The sequence below is a fragment of the Aotus nancymaae genome, unplaced genomic scaffold, assembly GCF_030222135.1.
Source record: "Aotus nancymaae isolate 86718 unplaced genomic scaffold, 86718_ANA_hifiasm-v0.15.2.pri h1tg000077l, whole genome shotgun sequence".
NCBI lineage: Eukaryota > Metazoa > Chordata > Mammalia > Primates > Aotidae > Aotus > Aotus nancymaae.
Genome location: NW_026988492.1, coordinates 11,548,740 through 11,571,447, shown reverse-complemented (window position 1 = coordinate 11,571,447; position 22,708 = coordinate 11,548,740). Strand labels below are relative to the sequence as shown.

The window sequence follows — 22,708 nt, the reverse complement described above, 5'->3', positions numbered from 1 at the left end:
CTATTATGTGCCATGCATTCTGCTAGGAGAATAATACAAAGATGAGTAAGATTCATTCCCTGCTCTTCAGGAAGAGCCTAGTGGACAGATCAATATGTACTGGGTAAATGTGATACATTCACTACATCTATTATTCAGCAGAGAAAAAAGCAAGGTGCGGGGACATTATGTGAAAATTCCAGGGAGGTTGTTAATAACTTGAGGTGAGCTTAGGGAAGCAGGTGACGGCTCAGTATGGCGGGAGGGTAAAGTTTTAGCTAAGAAGTGGAAACAGATCAAAGTGAAGAGATGTAAGGACCTTTTGAGCCATGCTAAGGCACTTAAACATCCTAAAGGCATAGAGAAAACACTGAAGGATTTACACAGGGCAGGATGTGGTCAGACTTGTGTTTTGAAAGACCCCTCAGATGACTGGGCAGACAATGGACTTAATAATGACCAAAAGGAATAAGAAGGTACCAGTCACAGGCCAGGTGAGCAATGCTGACTACCTAATTTAGTTCAGAGGCAAGATAACAAGACATGGATTTAGGAGGTAAAAACTGGCAGGATGGCCAGGTGTGGTGGCTCATGCCTGTTATCTCGGCGCTTTGGGAGGCTGAGGTGGGACAGTCGCTTAAGCCTGGGAGGCAGAGGTTGCAGTCAGCAGAGATGGTGCCACTGCACTCCAGTCTTGGTGACAGAGCAAGACCCTGTTTCAAACAACAAACACCCAAACAACAACAACAAAAAACTGGTAGGATTCCATGGCCCACTAAATATGAAGGATGAATTTGTTATCTATTGCTGCATAAAAGTTTTACCCCAAATGTAGTAGCTTAAAACACACATGTTTGGTGAGGCATAGTGGCTCACACCTATAATCCCAGCACCTTGGGAGGCTGAAGTGGAGGATCACTTGAGATCAGGAGTTTGAGAACAGCCTGGGCAACATAGTGAGACCCTGTCTCTAATGAAAAAGAAAAGAAAATTAAATTAAAACACACACACACTCTCTCTTATCTCACAGTTTCTGTTGGTCAGGAATTCAGGTAGGTCCTCTGTTTAGGGTCTCCCAAGGCTGCAATTAAGGCGGCATTTCAGGGCTGTGATCTCATCCAAAGCACAACTGTGAAAGGATCTGCTTCCAAGCTCACTCAGGTTGTAGAAGAATCCACTTTTTGCAGCTATAGGACTGGAGGCTTCAGTTTCTTGCTATCAGTCATGGCTACACTCAGTTCTTTGCCACATGCGTTTCCCCAACATAGCCTCTCACTCCCTCCAAGCCAACAGAGAGAAAGACTCTAGCAAGAGAGATGCTACCCTTTTATGCAGCATAATCACATACAACTCTTCACCTTTGCTGTATTCAATTGACTAGAAGCAAAAGTTAAATAGATTTAGAAACTTGTTCACAGCTGAAAAAAAAAAAAAAGTACAGGTACTTGTGTCCTTAACTGGTCTCCAGAGGGCAGCAGAGAGTCATTTATATTTGTCATGCTACAAAGTGTATACAGCAGTTCGGTATATGTTCAACTTTCCTCTGTTCCTCCTCGTGACTAAGCCTTAGCAAACTGGGTGGCCAGGATTAGGAAGGCTGTCTGAGGTCATGGAGCCAAGTGATGCCAACAAGCCAAAGCAAGGATTCCAACAATGACTTTAATTTCATATAAACAATTTTTTCATGAGTCAACTAACCACAATTAAGCATTTTAACCAACACATATTTATGAAAAACTGATGAATATGAAGAATTTAATCCTTTCATGACTTCCTATACCTAGAAATATAAGACATATGGACAAAGAGTGATAGTCATTATTGAGCTTTATTTTTGAACATTTGATAGACATTAGAAATAGATCAATGTCCCAGAAATTGTGGAAGACACAAAGAACTAGAAAGCATGTGTTTTTTTATTTTGTTTTATTTTTTTGTTTGTTTGTTTATTTTGAGACAGGGTCTCACTCTTGTCACCCAGGCTGGAGTGCAGTGGTGTGATCACAGCAAACTGTGGCCTTAACTTCCCAGGTTCAAGCAATACTCCCACCTCAGCCTCCCGAGTAGCTGGGACCATAGGTGCAGGCCACCATGCCCAGCTAATCGTTTTGTATTTTTTGAGGCAGGGTCTCACCATGTTGCCCAGGCTGGTCTCAAACTCCTGAGCTCAATCCGCCCACTTCTGCCTCCCACAGTGCTAGGATTACATGCATGAGCCACCATGCCTGTCCAAAAGCATGTTTTTAAAAACCACAAAATTCTGACTTACTCTCTCATTGTAAACAAGAATTTTGGATAAGATAGATTAAATGCATCTTTTTTTTCTTTTAGAGACAGGGTCATGCCGTCCCTCAGGCCGGAGTACAGTAGCATGATCATCCCTCACTGCTAACCCCAGACTCCTGGGTTCAAAGAGTCCTTCTACCTCAGCCTCCTCAGTAGCTAGGACTACAAGCATGTGCCACCAATGCTATCATGGGATCCTTGGGGTGTTGCTTTGCCAGCCAGAAACTTCTGTGGTCAGTGGCGCTTTTGCCTGAGTTTTGCTCGGGCCTCCTGGGCTCATTCCACCTGTTTGGCCTGGAAGGCTGTGCTTGGCTCATGCTACCAGCCGGGATCCCACGCATGCTAAGGGCAAGCCAGGCACAGAGCAACAAGGGGTACATGAGTGAGCATGGGGCCCGGCCACTACCCACAGCTAGGCATGCCAGCTGCAGCAGGGTGGGCAGCTCTAGGCACCGGCAAGGGTGCCAGCTCCCTGCAAGGCCACACCTGGAGCAGGTATACCACAGGTGACTTCCACTGCTGGCACTGGGGAACACAGTGGTGCCTGGAAACTTGGAGACACCAGGAACTTAGAGCCCCAAAGAGGGTACCACGACCTTGGCTCAGGAAGCTCCTAGGGTCTGGGCTCCTCAAATGGCTACAGCTCTTCTCTTCTTCTTGTTGCCTGCAACGTGGTTGAGCAAGAGGTGCGTTTCAGTCCTGTTTGTGTTACAGCTTTTTCAGTCCCACTATTTGGCGGGTCCCGAGTTCTTGTCCCACATCCAGGAAGAATGAGGTATGCAGACAACTGGAGAGTGAGTAAGACAAAGAGGTGCTTTATTGAACGACAGTGCAGCTCTCAGAAGACTTGAAGTGGGTAGCTCCTTTCTGCAGGCAGATCATCCTGATATCTGTTCAGCTCTCAGCTGAGAGGAGACCCACAGTGGGTAGCTTCTTTCTGCAGGCAGGTCATCCTGGCATCTGCTCAGCTCTCAGCTGAGAGGAGACCCACAGTGGGTAGCTCCTTTCTGCAGGCAGATCATCCTGATATCTGTTCAGCTCTCAGCTGAGAGGAGACGCACAGTGAGTAGTTCCTCTCTGCAGGCAGGTCATTCCAACCTCTACCAGAGTTCGGCTGAGTCTAGGGTTTTCATGAGCTTCAAAGGGAAGGAAGTGTATGCTGATTCGTCAGTGGGAGGCCATGGGTGGGCCTGGAAAAAGCACCATAAGTTCTCACTCCAGTCTGTGGAACTGGCAGCCTGGCCCCCAGGCTTTGGGCCATCCCTGGCTTGAAGGTGGAGCTTCACTGAGGACCCACCCTTTCCACTCAGGAGCCTGTCTGCTTCCTGCTGCTGTTCATGGTGCCCAGGCTGTCTGTGCCAAGGGACACCTACAGGCCTGTGCTATGCCACCCTCAGCATCCCCTGGGCCTCCCTCCTGTGATCATTGGCACCCAAAGACTGGAGAGGGCTGAGGCAGCAGGGGGCTGGTGTGTCGGCACCATCCCACCCCCCACACACACCTGGTCAGGTCAAGATAGCGCCTGGGCTTGGCCACAACTTTGCTCCAAAATCAGAGTGGGTGCCAGGAGTGAGGAGAGGCCAGGCATCAGAGGCAGGCACTTCTGAGCCTGTGGGGGTAGGGGGCTTCCCAGGCCCACAAGAGCACAGGGATGCCCGGGTCTGCAGCCATGGCTGGGCAGCTGCAGCTGCCTCTAGGAGGGTGGGGCTCCCCCATCACCAACTCAGAAGGCAGGCACGGCTCCTGCTTGTTCCTAGATCCTGCCATCTCAGCAGAGTGCACAGCCCTGGCCATGTCTCCCCTGCTGCTGCTAGCGTCTTTGCAGCAGCTGCTCCAGACAGGCCACTGCTGCCATCAACACCAAGCTAATTTTTTATTTTTATTTTTGTAGAGATAGGGTCTTGCTACATTGTCCAGGCTTAAATGTATTGTATGAGCTGTATGGAATTCTTAGACCAAAATTAACCAAACGTAGAAATCTGCAGCAGAATGCAGCTGAGAACTGGCCTTCACTTCTAGGACATTGCTAAACCAGGTAAATGTAAGCTTTGGTTTGCAACTTTTTACAGGGCACAGAGAGGAAAAAGAGCACCTGGGTCCTCCTCAGATCTGGACAACATAGCAAGATCCCTAAGGGCTACTATCTAGTCCTTAGATAGTAAGAGACTATAGGGCTAGGCTTTCAGTGTGAGAATGAACTAGAAGTAATCACCTTGAACCCTGCGCTCACTGCCATCCTGCTGGCACCAGAACTGGTTCCTGTTTAGAAACTGGCTCTAAGGACAGGAAGAGGAGAGGCAACTCTCACTGCCAGGAAAGCCCCCAAGAAACCCTCTTCTAAGAGTTTATAACCAGAAGATAGCCCACACAGTTTGCAGTCCTAGTTCATACATCTACATGGTCTAAAAAATATCTCAAGCTGAGAATTAGGCAAAGTAGTCAGAGACCCAGGAGACTGGCAGAAGCAAGCACAAATATTCTCTCAAGAAAGTCACTTCTATTCCAAACCTCAGAGAGTTTTCATAGAAATATAAGCTCAAAGTCAAAAGTCATGAAACTCAAAGTAAATGACATACGGCCAGGTGTGGTAGCTCATCCCTGTAATCCCAGCACTTTGGGAGGTCTAGGCAGGTGGATTGCTTAAGGACAGGAGTTCGAGACCAGCCTGGACAACATGGTGAAAGCCCACCTCTATAAAAATACATAAAATTAGCTGGACATTGTGGCACACACCCATAATCCCAGCTACTCGGGAGGCTGAGGTGCGAGGATTACCTGATCCCAGGAGATCAAGGATGCAGTGAGCTGTAATCGCCCCACTGCACTGCAGCCTGGGTGACAGAGGAAGACCTTCCTTGTCCCCCCCCCCCAAAAAAAAAAAGAAATGACATATGAATGAAAGCCAGCACTTATCAGACCCTCAAAAGTGGAAGATATGAAAATTATGAAACGTAAAACATAAATCAAGCATATTTAAATATGTTTCTACAAATAGCAGAACTGAAAGTATGAGCCAAAAACAAGAGCCATAAAAAACAGGCAAAGTGTGTCTTCTAGTCATAAAAAATACAATAAGTGATACTTCAAAATGCAGGGAAAGTGGACAGTAATAATAATACAGTGTTTTCAGTGGGGTTAAAATACAGCATTAGGCTGGGCACAGTAGCTCACACCTGTTATCCCAGTTGTTTGGGAGGCCAAGGCGGATGGATTGCTTGAGTACAGGAATTCGAGACCAACCTGGGAAACATGGCAAAACTGCGTCTCTACAAAAAATACAAAAATTAGCCAGGCATGGTGGCATGTATCTGTGGTCCCAGCTACTCAGGAGGCTGAGGTGCGAGCATTGCTTGAGCACAGGAGGTCAAGGCTCTGTCTCAATAAATAAATAAATAAATTAATTAATTAATAAAGCATTAAAATGTAGGAGAACAATAAGATATATATTATTGTCTTCATTCCAAACAATTTTTTCGTTGCTTAAATGAAAATGGGCAAGACCCTAAATAAATGTCTTACTATATCTGACTAAAAAGAAAGAGAAAACCCAAATAGTCTCATAATAATTAAGAATAAGAAATGATTGCTATCAATCAATCAATCCCTCCAGGCTCAAGCTTGCTCCCCTGGAAGTTCTAAATATTTGAGGAAGAAATACTTCCAAGATTACACAAATGCTTCCAGTAAACAAAATGGGGCCAACATTCCCCAATTCATCTTGTGAAGCTAGCATAACCCTGACAGCAAAATGCAACAAGGAGAGTATAAGAAGAAAAGAGAAGTACAGGTCACGTCACTGATGAGTATAGATTTGGCATATCCTAAGCAGACCAGGTCTAGTGGCTCACACCTGCAATCCCAAGACTTTAAGAGACTGAAACAGGAGAATCACTTAAGGCCAGGAGTTTGAGACCAGCCTGGGCAACAGAGCAAGAACCCTGTATCTACAAAAAAGATTTTAGCTGGACATGGTTGTGCATGCCTGTGGTCGCAGCTACTCAGGAGGCAAAGGCGGGAGGATCCCTTGAGCCCAGGAGGTTGAGGCTGCAATGAACTATGATTGCACCACTGCACTCCAGCCTGGGCAACAGAGTATGAAGGAAAAATCATATGACCTCCCACCAGGTGCATGAAGCCCCACATTTGATAAAATTAAAAATCAATTTGTGATTACTTTAAAGTCTCTTAGCCAAAAAAGTAGCCCGATAGTATCTACAGCAAGCATTATGCATTATATTGAAAAATTATATTCATCTCCTATAAGATCAGACGTAAGATCAGGATGCTTGCTGTCACCACTTTTCTTCATATTGTACTTGAAGCACTACCTACACAGTAAACAAAAATGAATGATTACATGGTTATGAAAAATAAAATGACAAAAAGATAATTATTCTCAATTGTATAACTGTTTACATAGAAAGCACCTAAGAGTCTATAGAAAAATTATTAAAATAAACACAAAAATTTAGCAAGATTTTTGGTTACGAAATAAATATATATAAAAGTGCTACAGATAATATTCATCTTCCCTCCTTCCTCTCTTTCATTCTTCCATCTCCTTCCATTACATATTAATTAGGCCAGCACAGTGGCTCATGGTTGTAATCCTAGCACTCTGGAGTGCTGAGGCAGGAGGATTACTGGAGGACAGGAGTTCAAGACCAGCGTGGACAACATAGCAAGATCCCATTTCTAATATATATATATATATTAAATTAACTGGGTGTGCTGGCACATGCCTGTAGTCCCAGCTACTCAGGAGGCTGAGGCAAGAGTATCACTTGAATCCAGAAGTTCAAGGCTACTGTGAGCTATGAGCACACCCTACATTCTAGCTTGGGAGACAGTGAGACTCTTGTCTCTAAAAAAAAAAAAAAAGACTCAAAAGTAAAAAACAAAACAAAGAAAAAAACAAATTCATTGAGTCAGGAATTAGTAGAAGCATAGCAGGGATGGCTTAGCTCTCTTCTGTCAGACCTGCAACCTCACAGAAAAATGATTCTACATGGCTGGCAGCTGGAGTCATCTGGAGGCTTCTCCACTCACATTTTTGACTCCTGGGCTGGGACGACTCGAAGGCTGGGTTCAGATGAGCCTGGAGACTCAGTACCTACATGCAGATCTTCTGTATGGCATGGGCTTCTGTCAGCATGGTAGCTGAATTCAGAGAGGGACAATCCAGAGGACAAACATTCGGAGAATAGAAGGATGAAGTGCAAGACTTCTTTTGACCTTGACTTAGAAGTCTCGCAACCTCACTTCCTCCACATTCTGTGCTTACCAAGTCACTAAGGCCAGCCCTGATTCAAGGGAGGGGAATCAGACTCCACCTCTTGATGGGAGAGAAGTGAGGTGACGTTGCACAAGAGCAGGTAAGTAGGAGACACTGTCACAGGTACCTTTGGAAACACAGTTTGGCACAGAGTCACAGAGATTGTTTTGTTAGCAGAGCAATCGGTCCTGGGATGTTTTCAGCTCCATGTAACTGAAAAGCCAACTAACAGTGGCTTAGACACTGAGGGGTTGTTATCTCATAAATAAGAGGCCAGAGGCAGGGCAAGTCCAGGGTTACACATGATAATTAAGAACGAGAAATGACTGCTGTCAATCAATCAATCCCTCCAGTCCCAAGCTTGCTCCCCTGGCAGTTATAAATATTTAAGGAAGAAATACTTCCAAGATTACACAAATGCTTCCAGTAAACAAAATAGAGCTAACATTCCCCAATTCATTTTGCGGAGCTAGCATAACCTGCTTCTCATCTTTCCACCTTGCTACCTCAGCACATCCAGAGGATCTCAGTCTTTGGTTTCACAGTGTCCACAGCAATTCCAAGCATCAGAAGAAGACATAAAATGTCAAGCAAAGAAAAAGAAAGGGTTTCCCATAAGACCCCTTTTTTCCCTTTCCAACTTTGTTTCAGGTTCAGAGGGTACATGTGCAGGTTTGTGACATGGATAAATTGCACATCATGGGGGTTTGGTATACAGATTATTTTGTCACCTAGGCAATAAGCATAGTACTTGATAGGTAGTTTTTTGATCCTCACTCTCCTCACACTCTCCAGCCTCAAGTAGGCCCTGTGTCTCTTGTTCCCTTTTTTGTGTCCATGTGTACTCAATGTTTAGCTCCCACTTAGAAGTAAGAACATGCAGTGTTTGCATTTCTGTTCCTGTATTAATTTGCTTAGGATAGTGGCCTCCAGCTCCATCCATGTTGCTTCAAAGGACATGATTTTATTCTTTATTATGGCTGCATAATATTCCATGGTGTATATGTACCACATTTTTTTATCCAGTCCACCGTTGATGGCCATCTAGGTTGATTTCATGTCTCTGCTATTGTGAATAGTGCTGCAATGAACATACACATGCATCTTTATGGTAGAATGATTTATCTTTCTTCTGATATATACCCAGCAAAGGAATGGCTTGGTCAAATGGTAGTTCTGTTTTAACTTCTTTGAGAAATCTCCAGATTGCTTTCCACAGTGGCTGAACTAACTTATAGTCCCATCAGCAGTGTATAAGCCAGGGTTCCCTTTACTCTGTGACCTCACCAGCAACTGTTATTTTTTTTTTGACTTTTTAATAGTAATCATTCTGACCGGTGTGAGGTGATACCTTCATGAGTTCCTTTTACTTAGGAAGAACAACCTCCCCCAAAATCTCACAGTCAGCTCACCTTTAGTCTCATTGTCTAGGGACCTGACTTTGCCTATGCCTGCGCCATAGCTGAAAAGGCAGCTGGAAGAGGAAGAATCTAGCATTTTGGCTTCTATAGTTGGAAGGGCCCCTGTGAGCAAAAAGCAGTGAGGAAAATGACATGCGAGCAGGCAGCACCGCTGTCTGCCACAGGTACAGATGACCATTCATACATTTAGCAATCAGTAGCTGGGTGTTAATTATGTACCAGGCACAGCACTAAAGGCAGGGCCACAGCAGAGAATAACATACAGGACATCTTAAGGTTGACAGTCTGGCATGGAACGCAGACACTTCACAAGCAATTACATAATTAAATACAAATGTATTGTGTACTATGAAAAGAAGCTTGCAAACAGTGCCCAAAAAGAAGTATGCAAAAAATTTATTTATGGAAGTATACTGAAATGCAAGGTGAGAATATGGTTATAAATGCTAAAAGAAGCACAAGATCTTTGCTGAGTCTAAAAAAAGCAACAAAAAGTAGGAATTTTCCCATTGTGAAGGAGAATGAAGTATGTGTTTGGAAGACAGAAATGTTCCTGTCCTTAGAAAAGTTAATCCACCGAGGATCAGAGACCGCTCACTGGCATTTACTACAGATTCTCTTAACTCTCTCTTAGGATCATCTGACCTTCATCTGTTCAGCTATGCCCAGCAAATAAACTTTGGATTACTTTGGTACATGCCCAGGTGTCCTGAATACCAGATTAGAATTTTCCAGTTTCTGGAAAGTGTTATAATGTGAGCATAAACAGTCCTAGGCCTGATCCCTCTAAGGTGACCTGAATTGAGGAAACGGGCCTTCAGAACTGGAAACAAGACTGGGAAGCCAAGGTGATCCCCACTCTGCACACAACAGCTGAAGCCAGCCTTGCCCACAGCGACGCCACCAAAACCAAAAACTCACCTGGTACATTCCTTTGATAACAGCGATGGCGTCGGCTAACTGCTGATTGAAGGATTTTCTCATCTTATCCTCATTCTGCAAATAAAAATAAATACGATAAGCACTGTAATGTATTTCCAAATATGACCCACACCTACCAGGGAGAGACTCACAGTAAAAAAAAATCATCTGAATCATCTTAATCTCTTGAAAACTTCAATTCATAATCATTTCTCCTACCCTGCAGCTATTACGACACATTTGACTTTTACTTATTCTCAACCAAAAGCAATAGAGAGATCATATGGATAAAATACATACAGATAATTTGAACACTTCATTTCATTTTACGCTTGAGTAGTGTCTTTTAGTGCCTGCCTAGAATATTTTTAAAAGTAGTAAAATCTGTTTGTGATGCCTATCTTCTTCTAGTCCTTGTAAGTTTTGAATGGGATATGCTCATGAAAAGAAATCTATAGTGCCAATCTGTAAACTAGAGTTATTTTCTGATTAATCAAATAATTTGATTACATCTGTTTAGATTAACAATAGAAGATAATGCTTTTAAAAAAAATACCTGTGATTCTGATATCAATTCTGATTTCAGCATGGAGTATAAACAACAAATAGGCTTTATCTTTTTCTAAAAAAAATTTATCTTTAAATATATTTTGTAGAGATGGGGTATTGCTGTGTTTCCGAGGTTGATCTTGAACTCCTGGGCTCAGTCGATCCTCCTGCCTCAACCTCCCAAAGTGCTGGGATTACAGGACTGAGCCATCGCCTCCCAGCCTCAAATAGGCTCAGAGTTAGATAGGATTGAATTTAAACATCATTGTGCCCTTCACTATCTGTCTGTCCTTAAGTAAGTTACTTAACCTTGGCAAGCTGTTTCTTTATCTGTAAATCACGGACAGTAGGATTTCCATTTTAACATTTTGAGAGATTTAAAGAGTAAATACATTTTAAAGGCTTAGCATGGTACTTAGTATGGTGTGGCCAGCAAAAGATGGGTTTTTTGTTTGTTTTTATGGCACAGAAATAATAGTAATATCTGTTTGTTTTGTTTTTTGTTTTTCTGAGATGGAGGTCTCACCTTGTCACCCAGGCTAGAATGCAGTGATGTGATCATAGCTCACTGAAGCCTTGAACTCCTAGGCTCAAGTGATTCCCCTGTCTCAGACTCCTAGGTAGCTGGGGATGACAGGCCTGCAACACTACATCTGGCTTATGTTTTTATTCTTTGTAAAGACAAGGTCTCGCTATGTTGCCCAAGCTGGTCTTGAACTCCCAGCTTCAAACCAGCCTCCCACCGTGGCTTCCCAAAGTGGTAGTATTAGAGGCACTTGTGCTTGGCCTCTCCTGTTTTTTAACTGGTGACCTTGAACAAGTTAATTGGCCTTTCTGTGCCTCAGTTTTCTCATCCGTAGAAGAGGGAACATAATTGTGCCTACTTCATAAGGTAACTGTGAGAATTAAATGAGTTCATATGCCAAGTACTTACACAAGTCCCTGACATATAGTGAAGCTCTGTGTATTATTTACCACGTGACATGCAACTAATACAAATTAAACTGCCCTCAAGAAGTTACTAATTTCTAAACTGCACTGCATACACATCTAAGCACAGTATCAATCCACCATAAAACAAAAGAAATATGAGAACATTTACCTGTTGATAATGCTTTTCAATTTCCAGGATCCTATCATGTAGAATGTTGAAGAGACTCAAAGATTCCTCTTTTAGTCGATCCTCAAACTTTAACTGAATCAATTGTTTGAGGAACCCAAAATCCACCTGGAGGGATTTCATCATCTAAAAATGGAAAACAGTATCCTTAGCAAACTAACGCAGGAACAAAAACCAAATGCCGTATGTTGTCACTTAGTAAGTGGGAGAGAAATAATAAGAACTCATCATTTTGGAGGGGATCAACACACACTGGCACCTACTTGAGGGTGATGAGTGGGAGGAGGGGGAGGATCAGGGAAAATAACTAATGGGAACTAGGGTTAGCATCTGAGTGATGAAGATGAAATAATCTGTACAACAAACCCCTGTGACGTGAGTTCACATATGTAACAAACCTTTATATGTACCCCTGAACCTAAAATAAAAGTTAAAAAAAGAAATATAAACAATTAAAAAAATAAAAATGGAAAAATATACATTATTATAGAGAGTGTATCTGTGTAAAAATTCCAGTGCATTCTCTGGTTCTGGACATACAAGCTGGGTTTCTGGTCAGAGGTCTGTCCTGATGTTTATGATGATTGTATGCACTGCAGAATTCCAGTAATTCCATCCTAGGTGGCCAGGCTTTCAAAGTGACAATTAATTTGCCAAACTAAGAAATACTGATGGATTAAAAGACAAGAGTGTCTTAGCAGTTTCTTCTCACACAGAAGAAAATATCTGTACTAATGTTGGCCTTCTGTTGTACCTCAAAAGGTAGTTCTCAAGATGTGGGGACTTCAGATCAGAAAAGATAGGCAAGAATCATCATTGCTGAGACTCTACTAGCACAAGCATTTAAATACATAACCAGCATGTTGACTAAGAACCATTTGTAATAATCAAAACACAATGTATTTTTATCTACCTCTATCTATTTCAGATGTATTCACTAGGGCTCCCATCTGTAATCTCAACAGTTTGGGAGGGTAAGGGGGATGAATCAGTTGAGCCCAGGAGTTTGAAACCAGCCTGGGCAATATAGTGAGACTCCGTCTCTTCAAAAAATTAAAAGAAGGAAAAAAGAGAGATCTAAAAACAAATGTATTCTCTGGGTAATCTTCCCCTGCTCTGAATGCAAACTAGAAAATCCCATGACTTTTCTATTCATTCTTGGGAACAGAGTGTTACCATCACTACAAATACAGCCTCAGAGTAGCATTTAGAATATAACTACTGGGTAAGGTGGCTAATGCCTGTAATCCCAGCACTTTGGGAGGCCAAGGTGGGCAGATCACCTGAAGTCAGGAGTTTGAGACCAACCTGGCCCACATGGTGAAACCCCATCTCCACTAAAAACACAAAAAATTAGCTGAGTGTGGCAGTGTGCCCCTGTAATCCCAGCCACTTGGGAGCTCGAACCCAGGAGGTGGAGGTTGTAGTGAGCCAAGATGGCACCACTGCATTCCAGCCTGGGCAACAGAGCAAGACTCTGTCTCAAAATCAAACAAACATATCTATATGTATATGGAGTTAAAATGCTTCCAACTTCATTCATAAGACTTTTCCCTGTGCTCCAAGCTGAGGGTACTGAAAAAGAGTGTGATTTTCCCTTGAACTCTTCTCTTCTCACCTCCTCCCGAGCACGCGAGTGGCTGTATATCCACCAGGAGATATATTTATGCTTGTATAAAAGGCAGCAGGGATAGAGGAGCAAAGATATTCCTACCTGGTGGGATGTTCCCACCTGCTGGGTGGCTTCCCTATGGTGGTACAGGGCAGGAGAACTAACTCCTCTTCTTCCCTTGGGCACTGATGTAGCTTCTCTAGAGATTCTGACTGCTGCGACCCTCTCCTCTGTAGATATATCTTGACCTAAGCAGATGCTTCTCTACTCTGAGTGGTCACTTGCTACTCCTTCCTCAGGTTCTATGAATCTGGAGTTCACCTCTTTCTTCTCCCTGCTGTTGGGGGTCCTTTGTTCTTCCAGATCACTCTCCTAGACAGGACCCAAAATGACTCCACACTGCTTTCCTCTCTGTCTCTCTCAGGGCCACATATGGCTTACAGGAAACAATTATACAACCTTTACCCCAACAACTCTAGAGGTGCAGACTGATCCCAAACAAGCCATTCTATCTTCTCATCACAGCCCCCTTTAGTGTCCTCAAGCATGAATCAAGCACCAGTCTGTTGGGTCTTCTAATAGCAGCAAATACATTCAAGCTCCACTGAAGCCTGCCTTCCTAGCTTTGAGTTGAGGAGGAACGCTTCTGCTGTCCCTCTCCCATAAGAACCATGACAATAGTTCTCTCTAAAGACGCCACTTTAGCAGTTTTTTTCTCTTCACTCCCTGACCTTCTTTATTGTCCTTGATCTGATTCAAAAGCTGAGTCATTCATCTACTGTGAAACATTCCCCTTGCAAAATCTGCAAATGGTTTCTAACTCACAGTTAATTTGGAACTTGATGCCTGGTGTACTGGCACCCTGGGAAGAATTTCATTTTACTGTCCTCGTAATATATAGGAGATTTTATTTTACAGGTGAGAACACCTTTGAGAGGTTAAGTGACAGTGTTTGGGTGGGGGTCCTGGAAGAGAAAAGAAAAATCAAAAGGGGGAACTCTAAAATCACTGTTAAAAACTTGGAACAAGCCGGGCACAGTGGTTTATGTGTGTAATCCCAGCACTTTGGGAAACCGAGGAGGAAGGATCACTTGAAGCCAGCAGTTTAAGACCAACCTAAGCAATACAGTGAGACCTGTCTCTACAAAAAATTTAAAAAATAGCCCCACATGGTGATGCGTAGCCTGTAGTCCCAGCTACCTGAGAAGCTGAGGCAGAAGGATCACTTGAGCCTAGGAGTTTGGGGCTGCTATGAGCTATGATTGTGCTACTGCACCCTGTCTCATAAGCAAACAAGCAAACAAAACAAAAACTACCTCTGAACAAATCTCTAGCTCATCCCTGAAAGATATATACATGGGGCAGACTGCAAATAGCCCAGCTAGAAATAATAGAAAAAAACCAAGATTTGGACTGCTAAAAAAAAAAAGATATATTTTTTTTATTCTAATCCAAACAAGTTAATTGTGTGCTAAAAAAAAAAAAAAAATCTCAGGGCATAACATCCATACTGTCTACAATATAATCCAAATTATTGGATATACAAAAAACAGGAAAATGTAATTCAGTCTCAAGAAAATAATGATTAAAACCAATTCCAATATTACCAAAATGTCAGAATTGCCAGACAAAGATTTTGAAGCAGTTATTCTAACTATGCATGATAAAGTAAAGAAAAATATGCTGCAATAAATGAAAAAAGGAAATATCAATAGACAAACAGAAAATTTTGATAAGGAAAACAAAATCCAGAGTTGAAAAATACAATATCCGAAATTAAAACTTCACTGAAAGAACTTAATAGAACAAAGATAGCAGAAAAAACTGTGAACTTGAAGATGTGTCAAAAAGTAGAAAGAAAAATGATTTTTAAAATTTTACAAAATGGACACTTTAGGGACTTGTGAGTTAATAATTAGAAGTCTAACATACAAGTAATTGGAACTGCAGGAGGAGAGGATAGAAAAAGTGGGGTAAAACCAATATTTGAAGATACATTTAGCGGCTCCAAGTCTCCCAAACCTGGTAAGACATGCAGATTGTAGATGCTTAATTTATTTATCCAAGCTGGATAAATACATCAGAACCACACCTAGGTACATAATAATCAAGCTGTTGAAAACCAAAGATTAAAAGACAATGTTGAAAGCAGACAGAAAAGAAACAGCTACATACAGGAGAATAACACTTGGAATGACTAACAATGGTTATTTTCTTAGACACTATTAACGCCTGCAGAGCAATTGTAAAGTGAGGGAAAAAAACACAACTTGTCAACCCGGGATTCTATATTCAATGTAAAAACATTTTAAATAAAGAAAACAGAATTCAGCACCAAATCCCTACAGTATTAGAATAGCTAAAGAAAGTGTTTTGGGCTAAAGAGAAATAATATGGGCTGGAAAGCTAGATCTTCCGGAAAAAATAAAGAGCAAAGGAAATGGTAAACATCTCGGTACATATGAAACACCAGCTTTTCCTCTTATTAGCTTAAAATGTATAGCACTATTTAAAGCAAACACTTTGAGTTTATAATGTATGTATAATAGATAAATACATATGATACCCATAGCGTAAAAGACAGGGGAGGGTGGTAAATAGTTGCAAGGTTATTGCATTTTACATGAAGTTGTACAATATTATTGCCAAGTACACTATAATCCTTGCTGAGCAAAGGATCAAAAGATCTTTAGAAATAATAAAAATTAAACTCAGAAAGAAGTACTGAGATATGGGAAAGAATGATGAGCAAAGAAATTGGTAAATGTGAGCAAATCTTAAAAAGCATTAATTGCATAAAACATTAAGAATTGTTAACTGCAATAACATTAGGAGAAAACAACTGAAATACTTGATAATAATGATATAAAAGACAGAAGGACATGATTAGAGATGAAGGTTCTACATTTCTTGTTTTGTTTGGTAGAAATAACAAATCCTAGTCAACTGTTGAATGTACAAATTTGAGGATAATCATTAAAAGAATAAAGATAAAATAATTATTAGTAGAGGAGAGAATAGAAACTAAAGTTATCAATACAATAGAAAGAAGGGAAGGAGAAAAAGGTATAGAAAAAAAGATAAAAATTTTAAAAGAAGTGTCAGGAAAATAAAAATGTATCAGTAATCACAATACTAATAGAATAAAATAGCTATTAAAAGGGATTATTAGATTGGATTTTTCAAAACTATATACAATTTATAGGATATATATATAGATATAAGACACAACACAGAAATAATGTCAGTGTAGAAATGAGAAAGATTTACCAGGTATATACTAGCCCAAAGACTGTTGATACAGATAAATTAACATTGACCAAAAGAAACAATATGGCAAAAGCCTTCATACAGAAAATATATATAAATCCAACAATTAACAAATACAGATTGTTTTAAATTTCCTGGCCAGGCACGGTGGCTCACGCCTGTAATCCTAGCACTTTGGGAGGTCGAGGGGTGTGTATCACTAGGTCAGGAGTTTGAGACCAGCCTGGCCAACATGGTGAAACCCTGTCTCTACTAAAAATACAAAAATTAGTAGAGGGGTGGTGGTGCACGCCTGTAATCCCAGCTACTCGAGAGACTGAGGCAGGAGAATTGCTTGAACTGGGAGGCAGAGGTTGCAGTGAGCTGAGATTTTACCACTGCACTCCAGTCTGGGTGACAGAGCAAGACTCCATCTCAGAAACAAAATAAACTACCAAATAATGTGTCTCACAAGGACTGTGTTCTCCAACAATAAAGCATTGAATTTAAAAATCAGCAACATAAAAATATTCTAAAAAGCATGTTTGAAAATTTAATAACCTTATTATGCAGATGAATAAATGAAATAAACAAATGAAAAATTCGAGTGTTTACATTTAAATACTAATAAAAATACTGTATCTCAAAGTTTGTGGAAGCTAAAAATGTAGTTAGTGGAAAATGTGTAGTTTTAAATGCCTATAAAAGAGAAGAAAGCCTCAAAATCTACGATCTACAGGCATTGGTAGCTGTCAGCCCAGTCTTCAGTACCATGGTTCTTCCTTACTGATGGAACCATGACATTGTCCAGGGCAGCAATGTGCATAGCTAAAATAACTTCTCTGCAGCTCCTTATAGTTGAAGGGGTCATGTGATACAGATACAGCCAATGAAACATACAGCAAGGGTTTCTATGGAAAGTTTTTGCTTTCCTAAGACAGGTACCACTCCTCCCTACTTCTCCCATATTCTCCTTCCTGTATGAAAAGCAGATGGAGGCTGGAAGGGGAGCAGCCATTTTGCTACTGCATCAGAACCAGAGCAACAAAAGCCAGGCACTAATAGTGGAGATGTGAGAAGATAAAATGAATGTACATCACACAGATCAGAGAGCCACTCCCCTAACTTTGGATTCTCTAACTCTACACCTCTTGATATTTTATGAAGCCAAGCAGTTGTTTTTTTCTAAACATGGAGCTATATGCTATCTTAATTGATACCCAGATCCAACTCAAGAAATTAAAAAAAGAAAAACAAGTCAGGCACAGTGGCTCACACCTGTAATCCTAGCACTTTGAGAGGCTGAGGCAGGAGGATGGCTTAAGCTCAGAAGTTTGAGGCCAGCCTGGGCAACATAGTGAGACCGTACCTCTACAATGAATTTTAAAAATTAGCCAGGTGTGGTGGCACATGCCTATAGTTCCAGTCACTCAGGCGGCTGACGCAGGAGGATCACTTGAGACCAGGAAGCCAAGGCTGCAGTGAGCCATGACTCTGCCACTACACCTCAGCCTGGGCAACAGAGTGGACCCTGTCTCATAAAAAAACAAAACAAAACAACAAAAAAAGAAAAACAGAGTAAACACAAAGAAAGGAGAAGGAATTAAATAATAAATATAATAAAATAAATTTATGAACTAGAAAATAAAGATACAATAGAGAGGATTAATACACTCTAAAATTGGGTGTCTGATAAAAACTAATAAAATAGACAACTCTGCCAAGAGTCACTAAGAAAAAAGAAAGGAGATATGTAGACAATATTCAACATTTAAAAAGAAATATAGCTACAGATATGATAAATACTTAAAAATAATAAGAGAATGAAATAAACATCATACCAATAATTTGAAGATTTAACAAAAATAAATACTTTTGTAGCAAAACATAACATCAAAACTGACCCAGAATATTTAAGGCAACAGTAATACATACATAACAAAATAACAATAGTAATAAAAATAAGCAGTTTTACATGCAAGTTCTAACAAATATTGAAGAAATAGATTCCCAACCTCATGTGAACTATTCCAGAGAATAAACTAGGAAACATTTCTCATCTTATGAGGATACTGTGACCTTGGTACTAAGATTGAACAACAACAGTATAAGAAAAGAGTATTATAGGATATAGCCTGGACAACACAGCAAGACCCTATCTCTATCAAAACTTTAAAAATTAGCTGGGAAAGGTGGTACACTCCTGTAATCCTGGCTACTCAGGAGGCTACAATGGGGGAATTGCTTGTGTCCAGGAGTTCAAGGTCACAGTGAGTTATGATTTTCACTGCACTTCAGCCTGGGCAACAGAGCAAGACCCTGTTTAAAAAAAAAAATAAAGGAAAGGAAAGAAAAGAAGAGAAAAGAAAAAATTATAGGGCAATCTCACTTAAAACAGATGAAAATAAATCCTCAATAAAATAGTAGCAAATAATGCAGAAATGCAAAAAGAAATATTATGATCCAGTTGGATTTATTTCAGGAAGTCAAGGATGGTTTACTATTTAAAAACCAAATTTCACCACATCGTCACATAAAGGAGAAAAGCCACATGGCTGCAAGATCATCTCAATAAGTCCATTAAAAGTATTCAAGACCAGTCATTCATAATTTTAAAAAAGCCTTTATTAATTAGAAATAGAAAACATCCTTAATCTGATTTAACATTTGCATCAGATTTTGGTTCAGCTATAACAAAAAATCCAAATAGCCAGGTGTGGTTGGGAATAGCCTGTATTCCCAACACTTTGGGAGGCCAAGGCAGCAGGATCACTCAAGGCCAGGGGTTTGGGACCAGCCTGGGCAACATATTAAGACCCTGTCTCTACAAAAGTATAGAAAAAAAATTAGCCAGCTGTGGTGGCATATACGTGTAGTCCCAGCTACTCAATAGGCTGAGGTGGGAGGATTACTCAAGCCGAGGAAGTCGAGGCTGTTGTCACCTATGATACCGTCACTACACTCCAGCCTAGGTGACAGAGTGAGACCTTGTCTCAAAAAAAAAAAAAAAAAAAAAAATCTAAATAACAGAAGCATAAATGAGAAATAAGTTAATTTATCTCCCTAGAAATCTACCTAGGCAATCAATTGATAAAATGATCTAAGATTCTTCCATCTTATGACTCTTCTGTAAACTATTTCAACTTCATGGTCCAAATGGTAGAATCCATGCTTTAGCCAAAGAAGTAAGGAAAGGAAGGAAACAAGGAAGGAAGGAAACCAGGAAAGAAAGAAGGAAGGAGAGGGAGGGAAGGAGCACGGAGGGAAGGAGGAGTGAAGGGAGAAGTGACAGAGGGTGCATGTGAGCTGTCTCAAAGAAGGTTCCCCAGAGCTGCCACAGACCTTTTCCATCTGACCAGAATGTGGTCATTTGGACACACTTAGTCACAAAATAATAAAATTATAAAATGCTTCTGAAAATATAAAAGGAGACAATAAGTTGGCAAATATGTAGGAAAGAGACATCCTCAAAAGTTACTAGCGGGAGTGTAAATTGGTACAATCCCTATGCAGGGCATTTGGCAAATCCTTCAAAATGACTAATGTATACATCCTCTGACTCAGAAATTCCACTTTTAAGAATTTACATCACAGATTTACTGGCATATGAGTATATGCTTTGCAGGATTATTCATCACAGTAAAATATTAGAAATGACCAAAATGTCCATCAATATGGAAAGCTAAATATATGATGTGTATTTTGTGATGTAATATACTTGTGAAATAAATAAGAAAACTCTTTTATGTGTCAATATGGAACAACTTCCAAATGTCAAAATAAAATCAAGGTAGACAAGAGTATTTATAGTGGGATGCTACCTCATGTGACAGCTTTATTGATTAGGGTTTTTAATAATAACTCGATCTCCAAAGTACATGCAATACTATATTTCTTTACAATAAAAAAAGATCCAGCCAGGCAAGATGGCTCATGCCTGTGATCCCAGTACTTTGGGAGGCTGAGGTGGGTGGACTGCTTGAGCCCAGGAGTTCAAGACCAGCCTGAAAAACATGGCAAAATCCCACCTCTACAAAAAATACAAAACAATTAACTGGGTGCATCTGTAGTCCCAGCTACTTGTGAGGCTGAAGTGGGAGGATCACCTGAGTCCTGGAGGTAGAAGCTGCAGTGAGCTATGACCGCACCTCTGCACTCCAGCCTAGGTGACAGAGTAAGACACTGTTTCAAAAAAAAAAAAAAAATCAAAATATAACAAAATATTAACATTTGACAAAGTTGGATGATGGGATACACAGTTATTCATTATATTATTCTCTACATTTATCTATATGCAAAAATGTTTGATAATTTTTAAAAAATAAATAGAAAATGTTCACAGATTTCAAAAGAATTCCAGAGTATCAAAATACTTTACTAAACAAATTAACATATGTAAGCATGACATAAATATAAGTAGTAGCCTATATTAATAATTTTTAAAGCACAACTATTATTCAGCTGTTGCTCAATGATGCTAATATTTTAAAAATCTTAATTATTTCACTTCTGTCTATGAAAGAAACATGAAGGCAATTAATGCCAAAAATTATCTCAGAAGCTTCAAATTAAATTCAGATTTACCTGCTCTAACTTTTGTGTAGATGAACTCAACTCTTTTATTGACAGTATTTCACTGGAATCAGTTTGAGTAGCATGGTCTGTGTTGAAAAAGCCAACCTTTAAATCATCTGAAATATTAAGTCTGAAAACAAAAGAAATTAAATGTGCTTTATGTCATAGGTATTTTCTCAGAAATAGATGTTAGTCTGTACTTTTTTTTTGCATAAATCATATCGTATTTTCAGCACTCTAAGAGGTTAGTGAGTAAGAAAAACTCTGAATTCGCTCTTATGATCTGGAGCTCCGGAGGATAATGAGAGTATCCAACTCCCTGGACTGGGGCATATTGCTCTACTGATACTCATCTGATTTCCACTTTTCTAAGATATGATCAATTTATATACCTGTACTGTTTAATATCTTCTGTACTGTTATTGCCTGTGCTACTGCTGGAAATAATTCTAGATTATTTATGGGCCTATTCAGCAGAAACCCTTTAAGACAGTGGTTCTCAAAGTATGGTCTGAGGACCCCTGGGGTTCTGGGATATTCTTTTAGAATATCAATGAGATCAAACTAATTTTATAATAATATTAAGATTTTATTTGTCTTTTTTACTATCATTCACTCACATATGTTCAGTGGAGTTTTCCAGAGGCTATAGATTACACAGAAGCAGCTATGAGAATTGAGCTCTCTTCCATTTAGCCAGGCATGGAAAAGCTTTGCAAAAATGTAAAACAGTGACACTCTTCTCATGAAAGTTTTTGTTTTAAAACAATACAGTTAGTTTTTCTTTAAAATAGTCTATTTCCAGCTACTCGAGAGGCTGATGCAGGGGGATTGTTTGAGCCCAGAAGGTTGAGGCTGCAGTGAGCTGTGAACGAACCACCACACTCCAGCCTAGGCAACAGAGAAAGAACCTGTCTCAGAAAAAAACCAAAATAAATGAAACATGGTATTTATATCAACACACACCTGGTTTATCCTTATTTTAAATGAATCAATTTAAATATATTTTAATTTTCTCCTTTTAAATTTCCAATCTGGCAACTATCAATAGATTGGACCAACATAAACTGAAGCTCTCTGAGGGCGCCAGTAATTTTTAAGAATATAGAGAGGTCTTGAAACCAAAATGTTTGAGAATTTCTTCTTTAAGATGATCACACCACCCTCCTATATTTGATTTTCAAACACTATTCCTAAAAAATCTGAATAGGCCAGGAGCAAGTGTTTGTCAACTAATACGGATTTCTAATGACAGGCATCTCAAACAGCATTAAGAAGGCAATTTTCTGATGCACTCTGTCAATTTGATTAAACTTACCACAACTGTTTCTAAAATGTCAGCTAAATAAGAGAACCACAAAAGCCCAAGTAGAATTATCAGACTTCTCAGTGTAGATGCAAAAGGCAGAATGTCTGCTTCTATCCTGCCTCTTCTGCCGACAAGAGCAGACCCCAGTGTGGGGCAGTCCGTGGCAACTCCCCTCTTCTTGCATGCGGGCCGAGCCTCAGATTTGTCCCCCACAGAACTCAGATGAAGTTGACCATATCCCCAGTGCCAAGTGGAACTCCAAGCCGGGCTAAGCCCATCAGAGTTATCCCACTCTCCTTGGCAGTCGATGTCCAGGGATGGGTGTAGAACTCAGGTCTGAAGACGGAGACTTTAGGAAGGATCAGTTGGGGGCTAGTAAGAAAGCTTTCTACACTCCTATAGAGGGGGTGCC

General features: G+C 40.4%; 1 protein-coding gene across 1 annotated transcript in view; it reads right to left on the bottom strand.

Moving 5' to 3' along the window:
• CUNH10orf67 (chromosome unknown C10orf67 homolog) overlaps window positions 1-22,708 on the bottom strand; it is a 164,054-nt gene that overhangs the window by 84,859 nt on the left and 56,487 nt on the right. Inside the window, 3 exon segments of the mRNA XM_064368442.1 lie at window positions 9,883-9,957; window positions 11,534-11,677; window positions 20,997-21,117. Coding sequence (XP_064224512.1) covers window positions 9,883-9,957; window positions 11,534-11,677; window positions 20,997-21,117 — 340 coding nt within the window.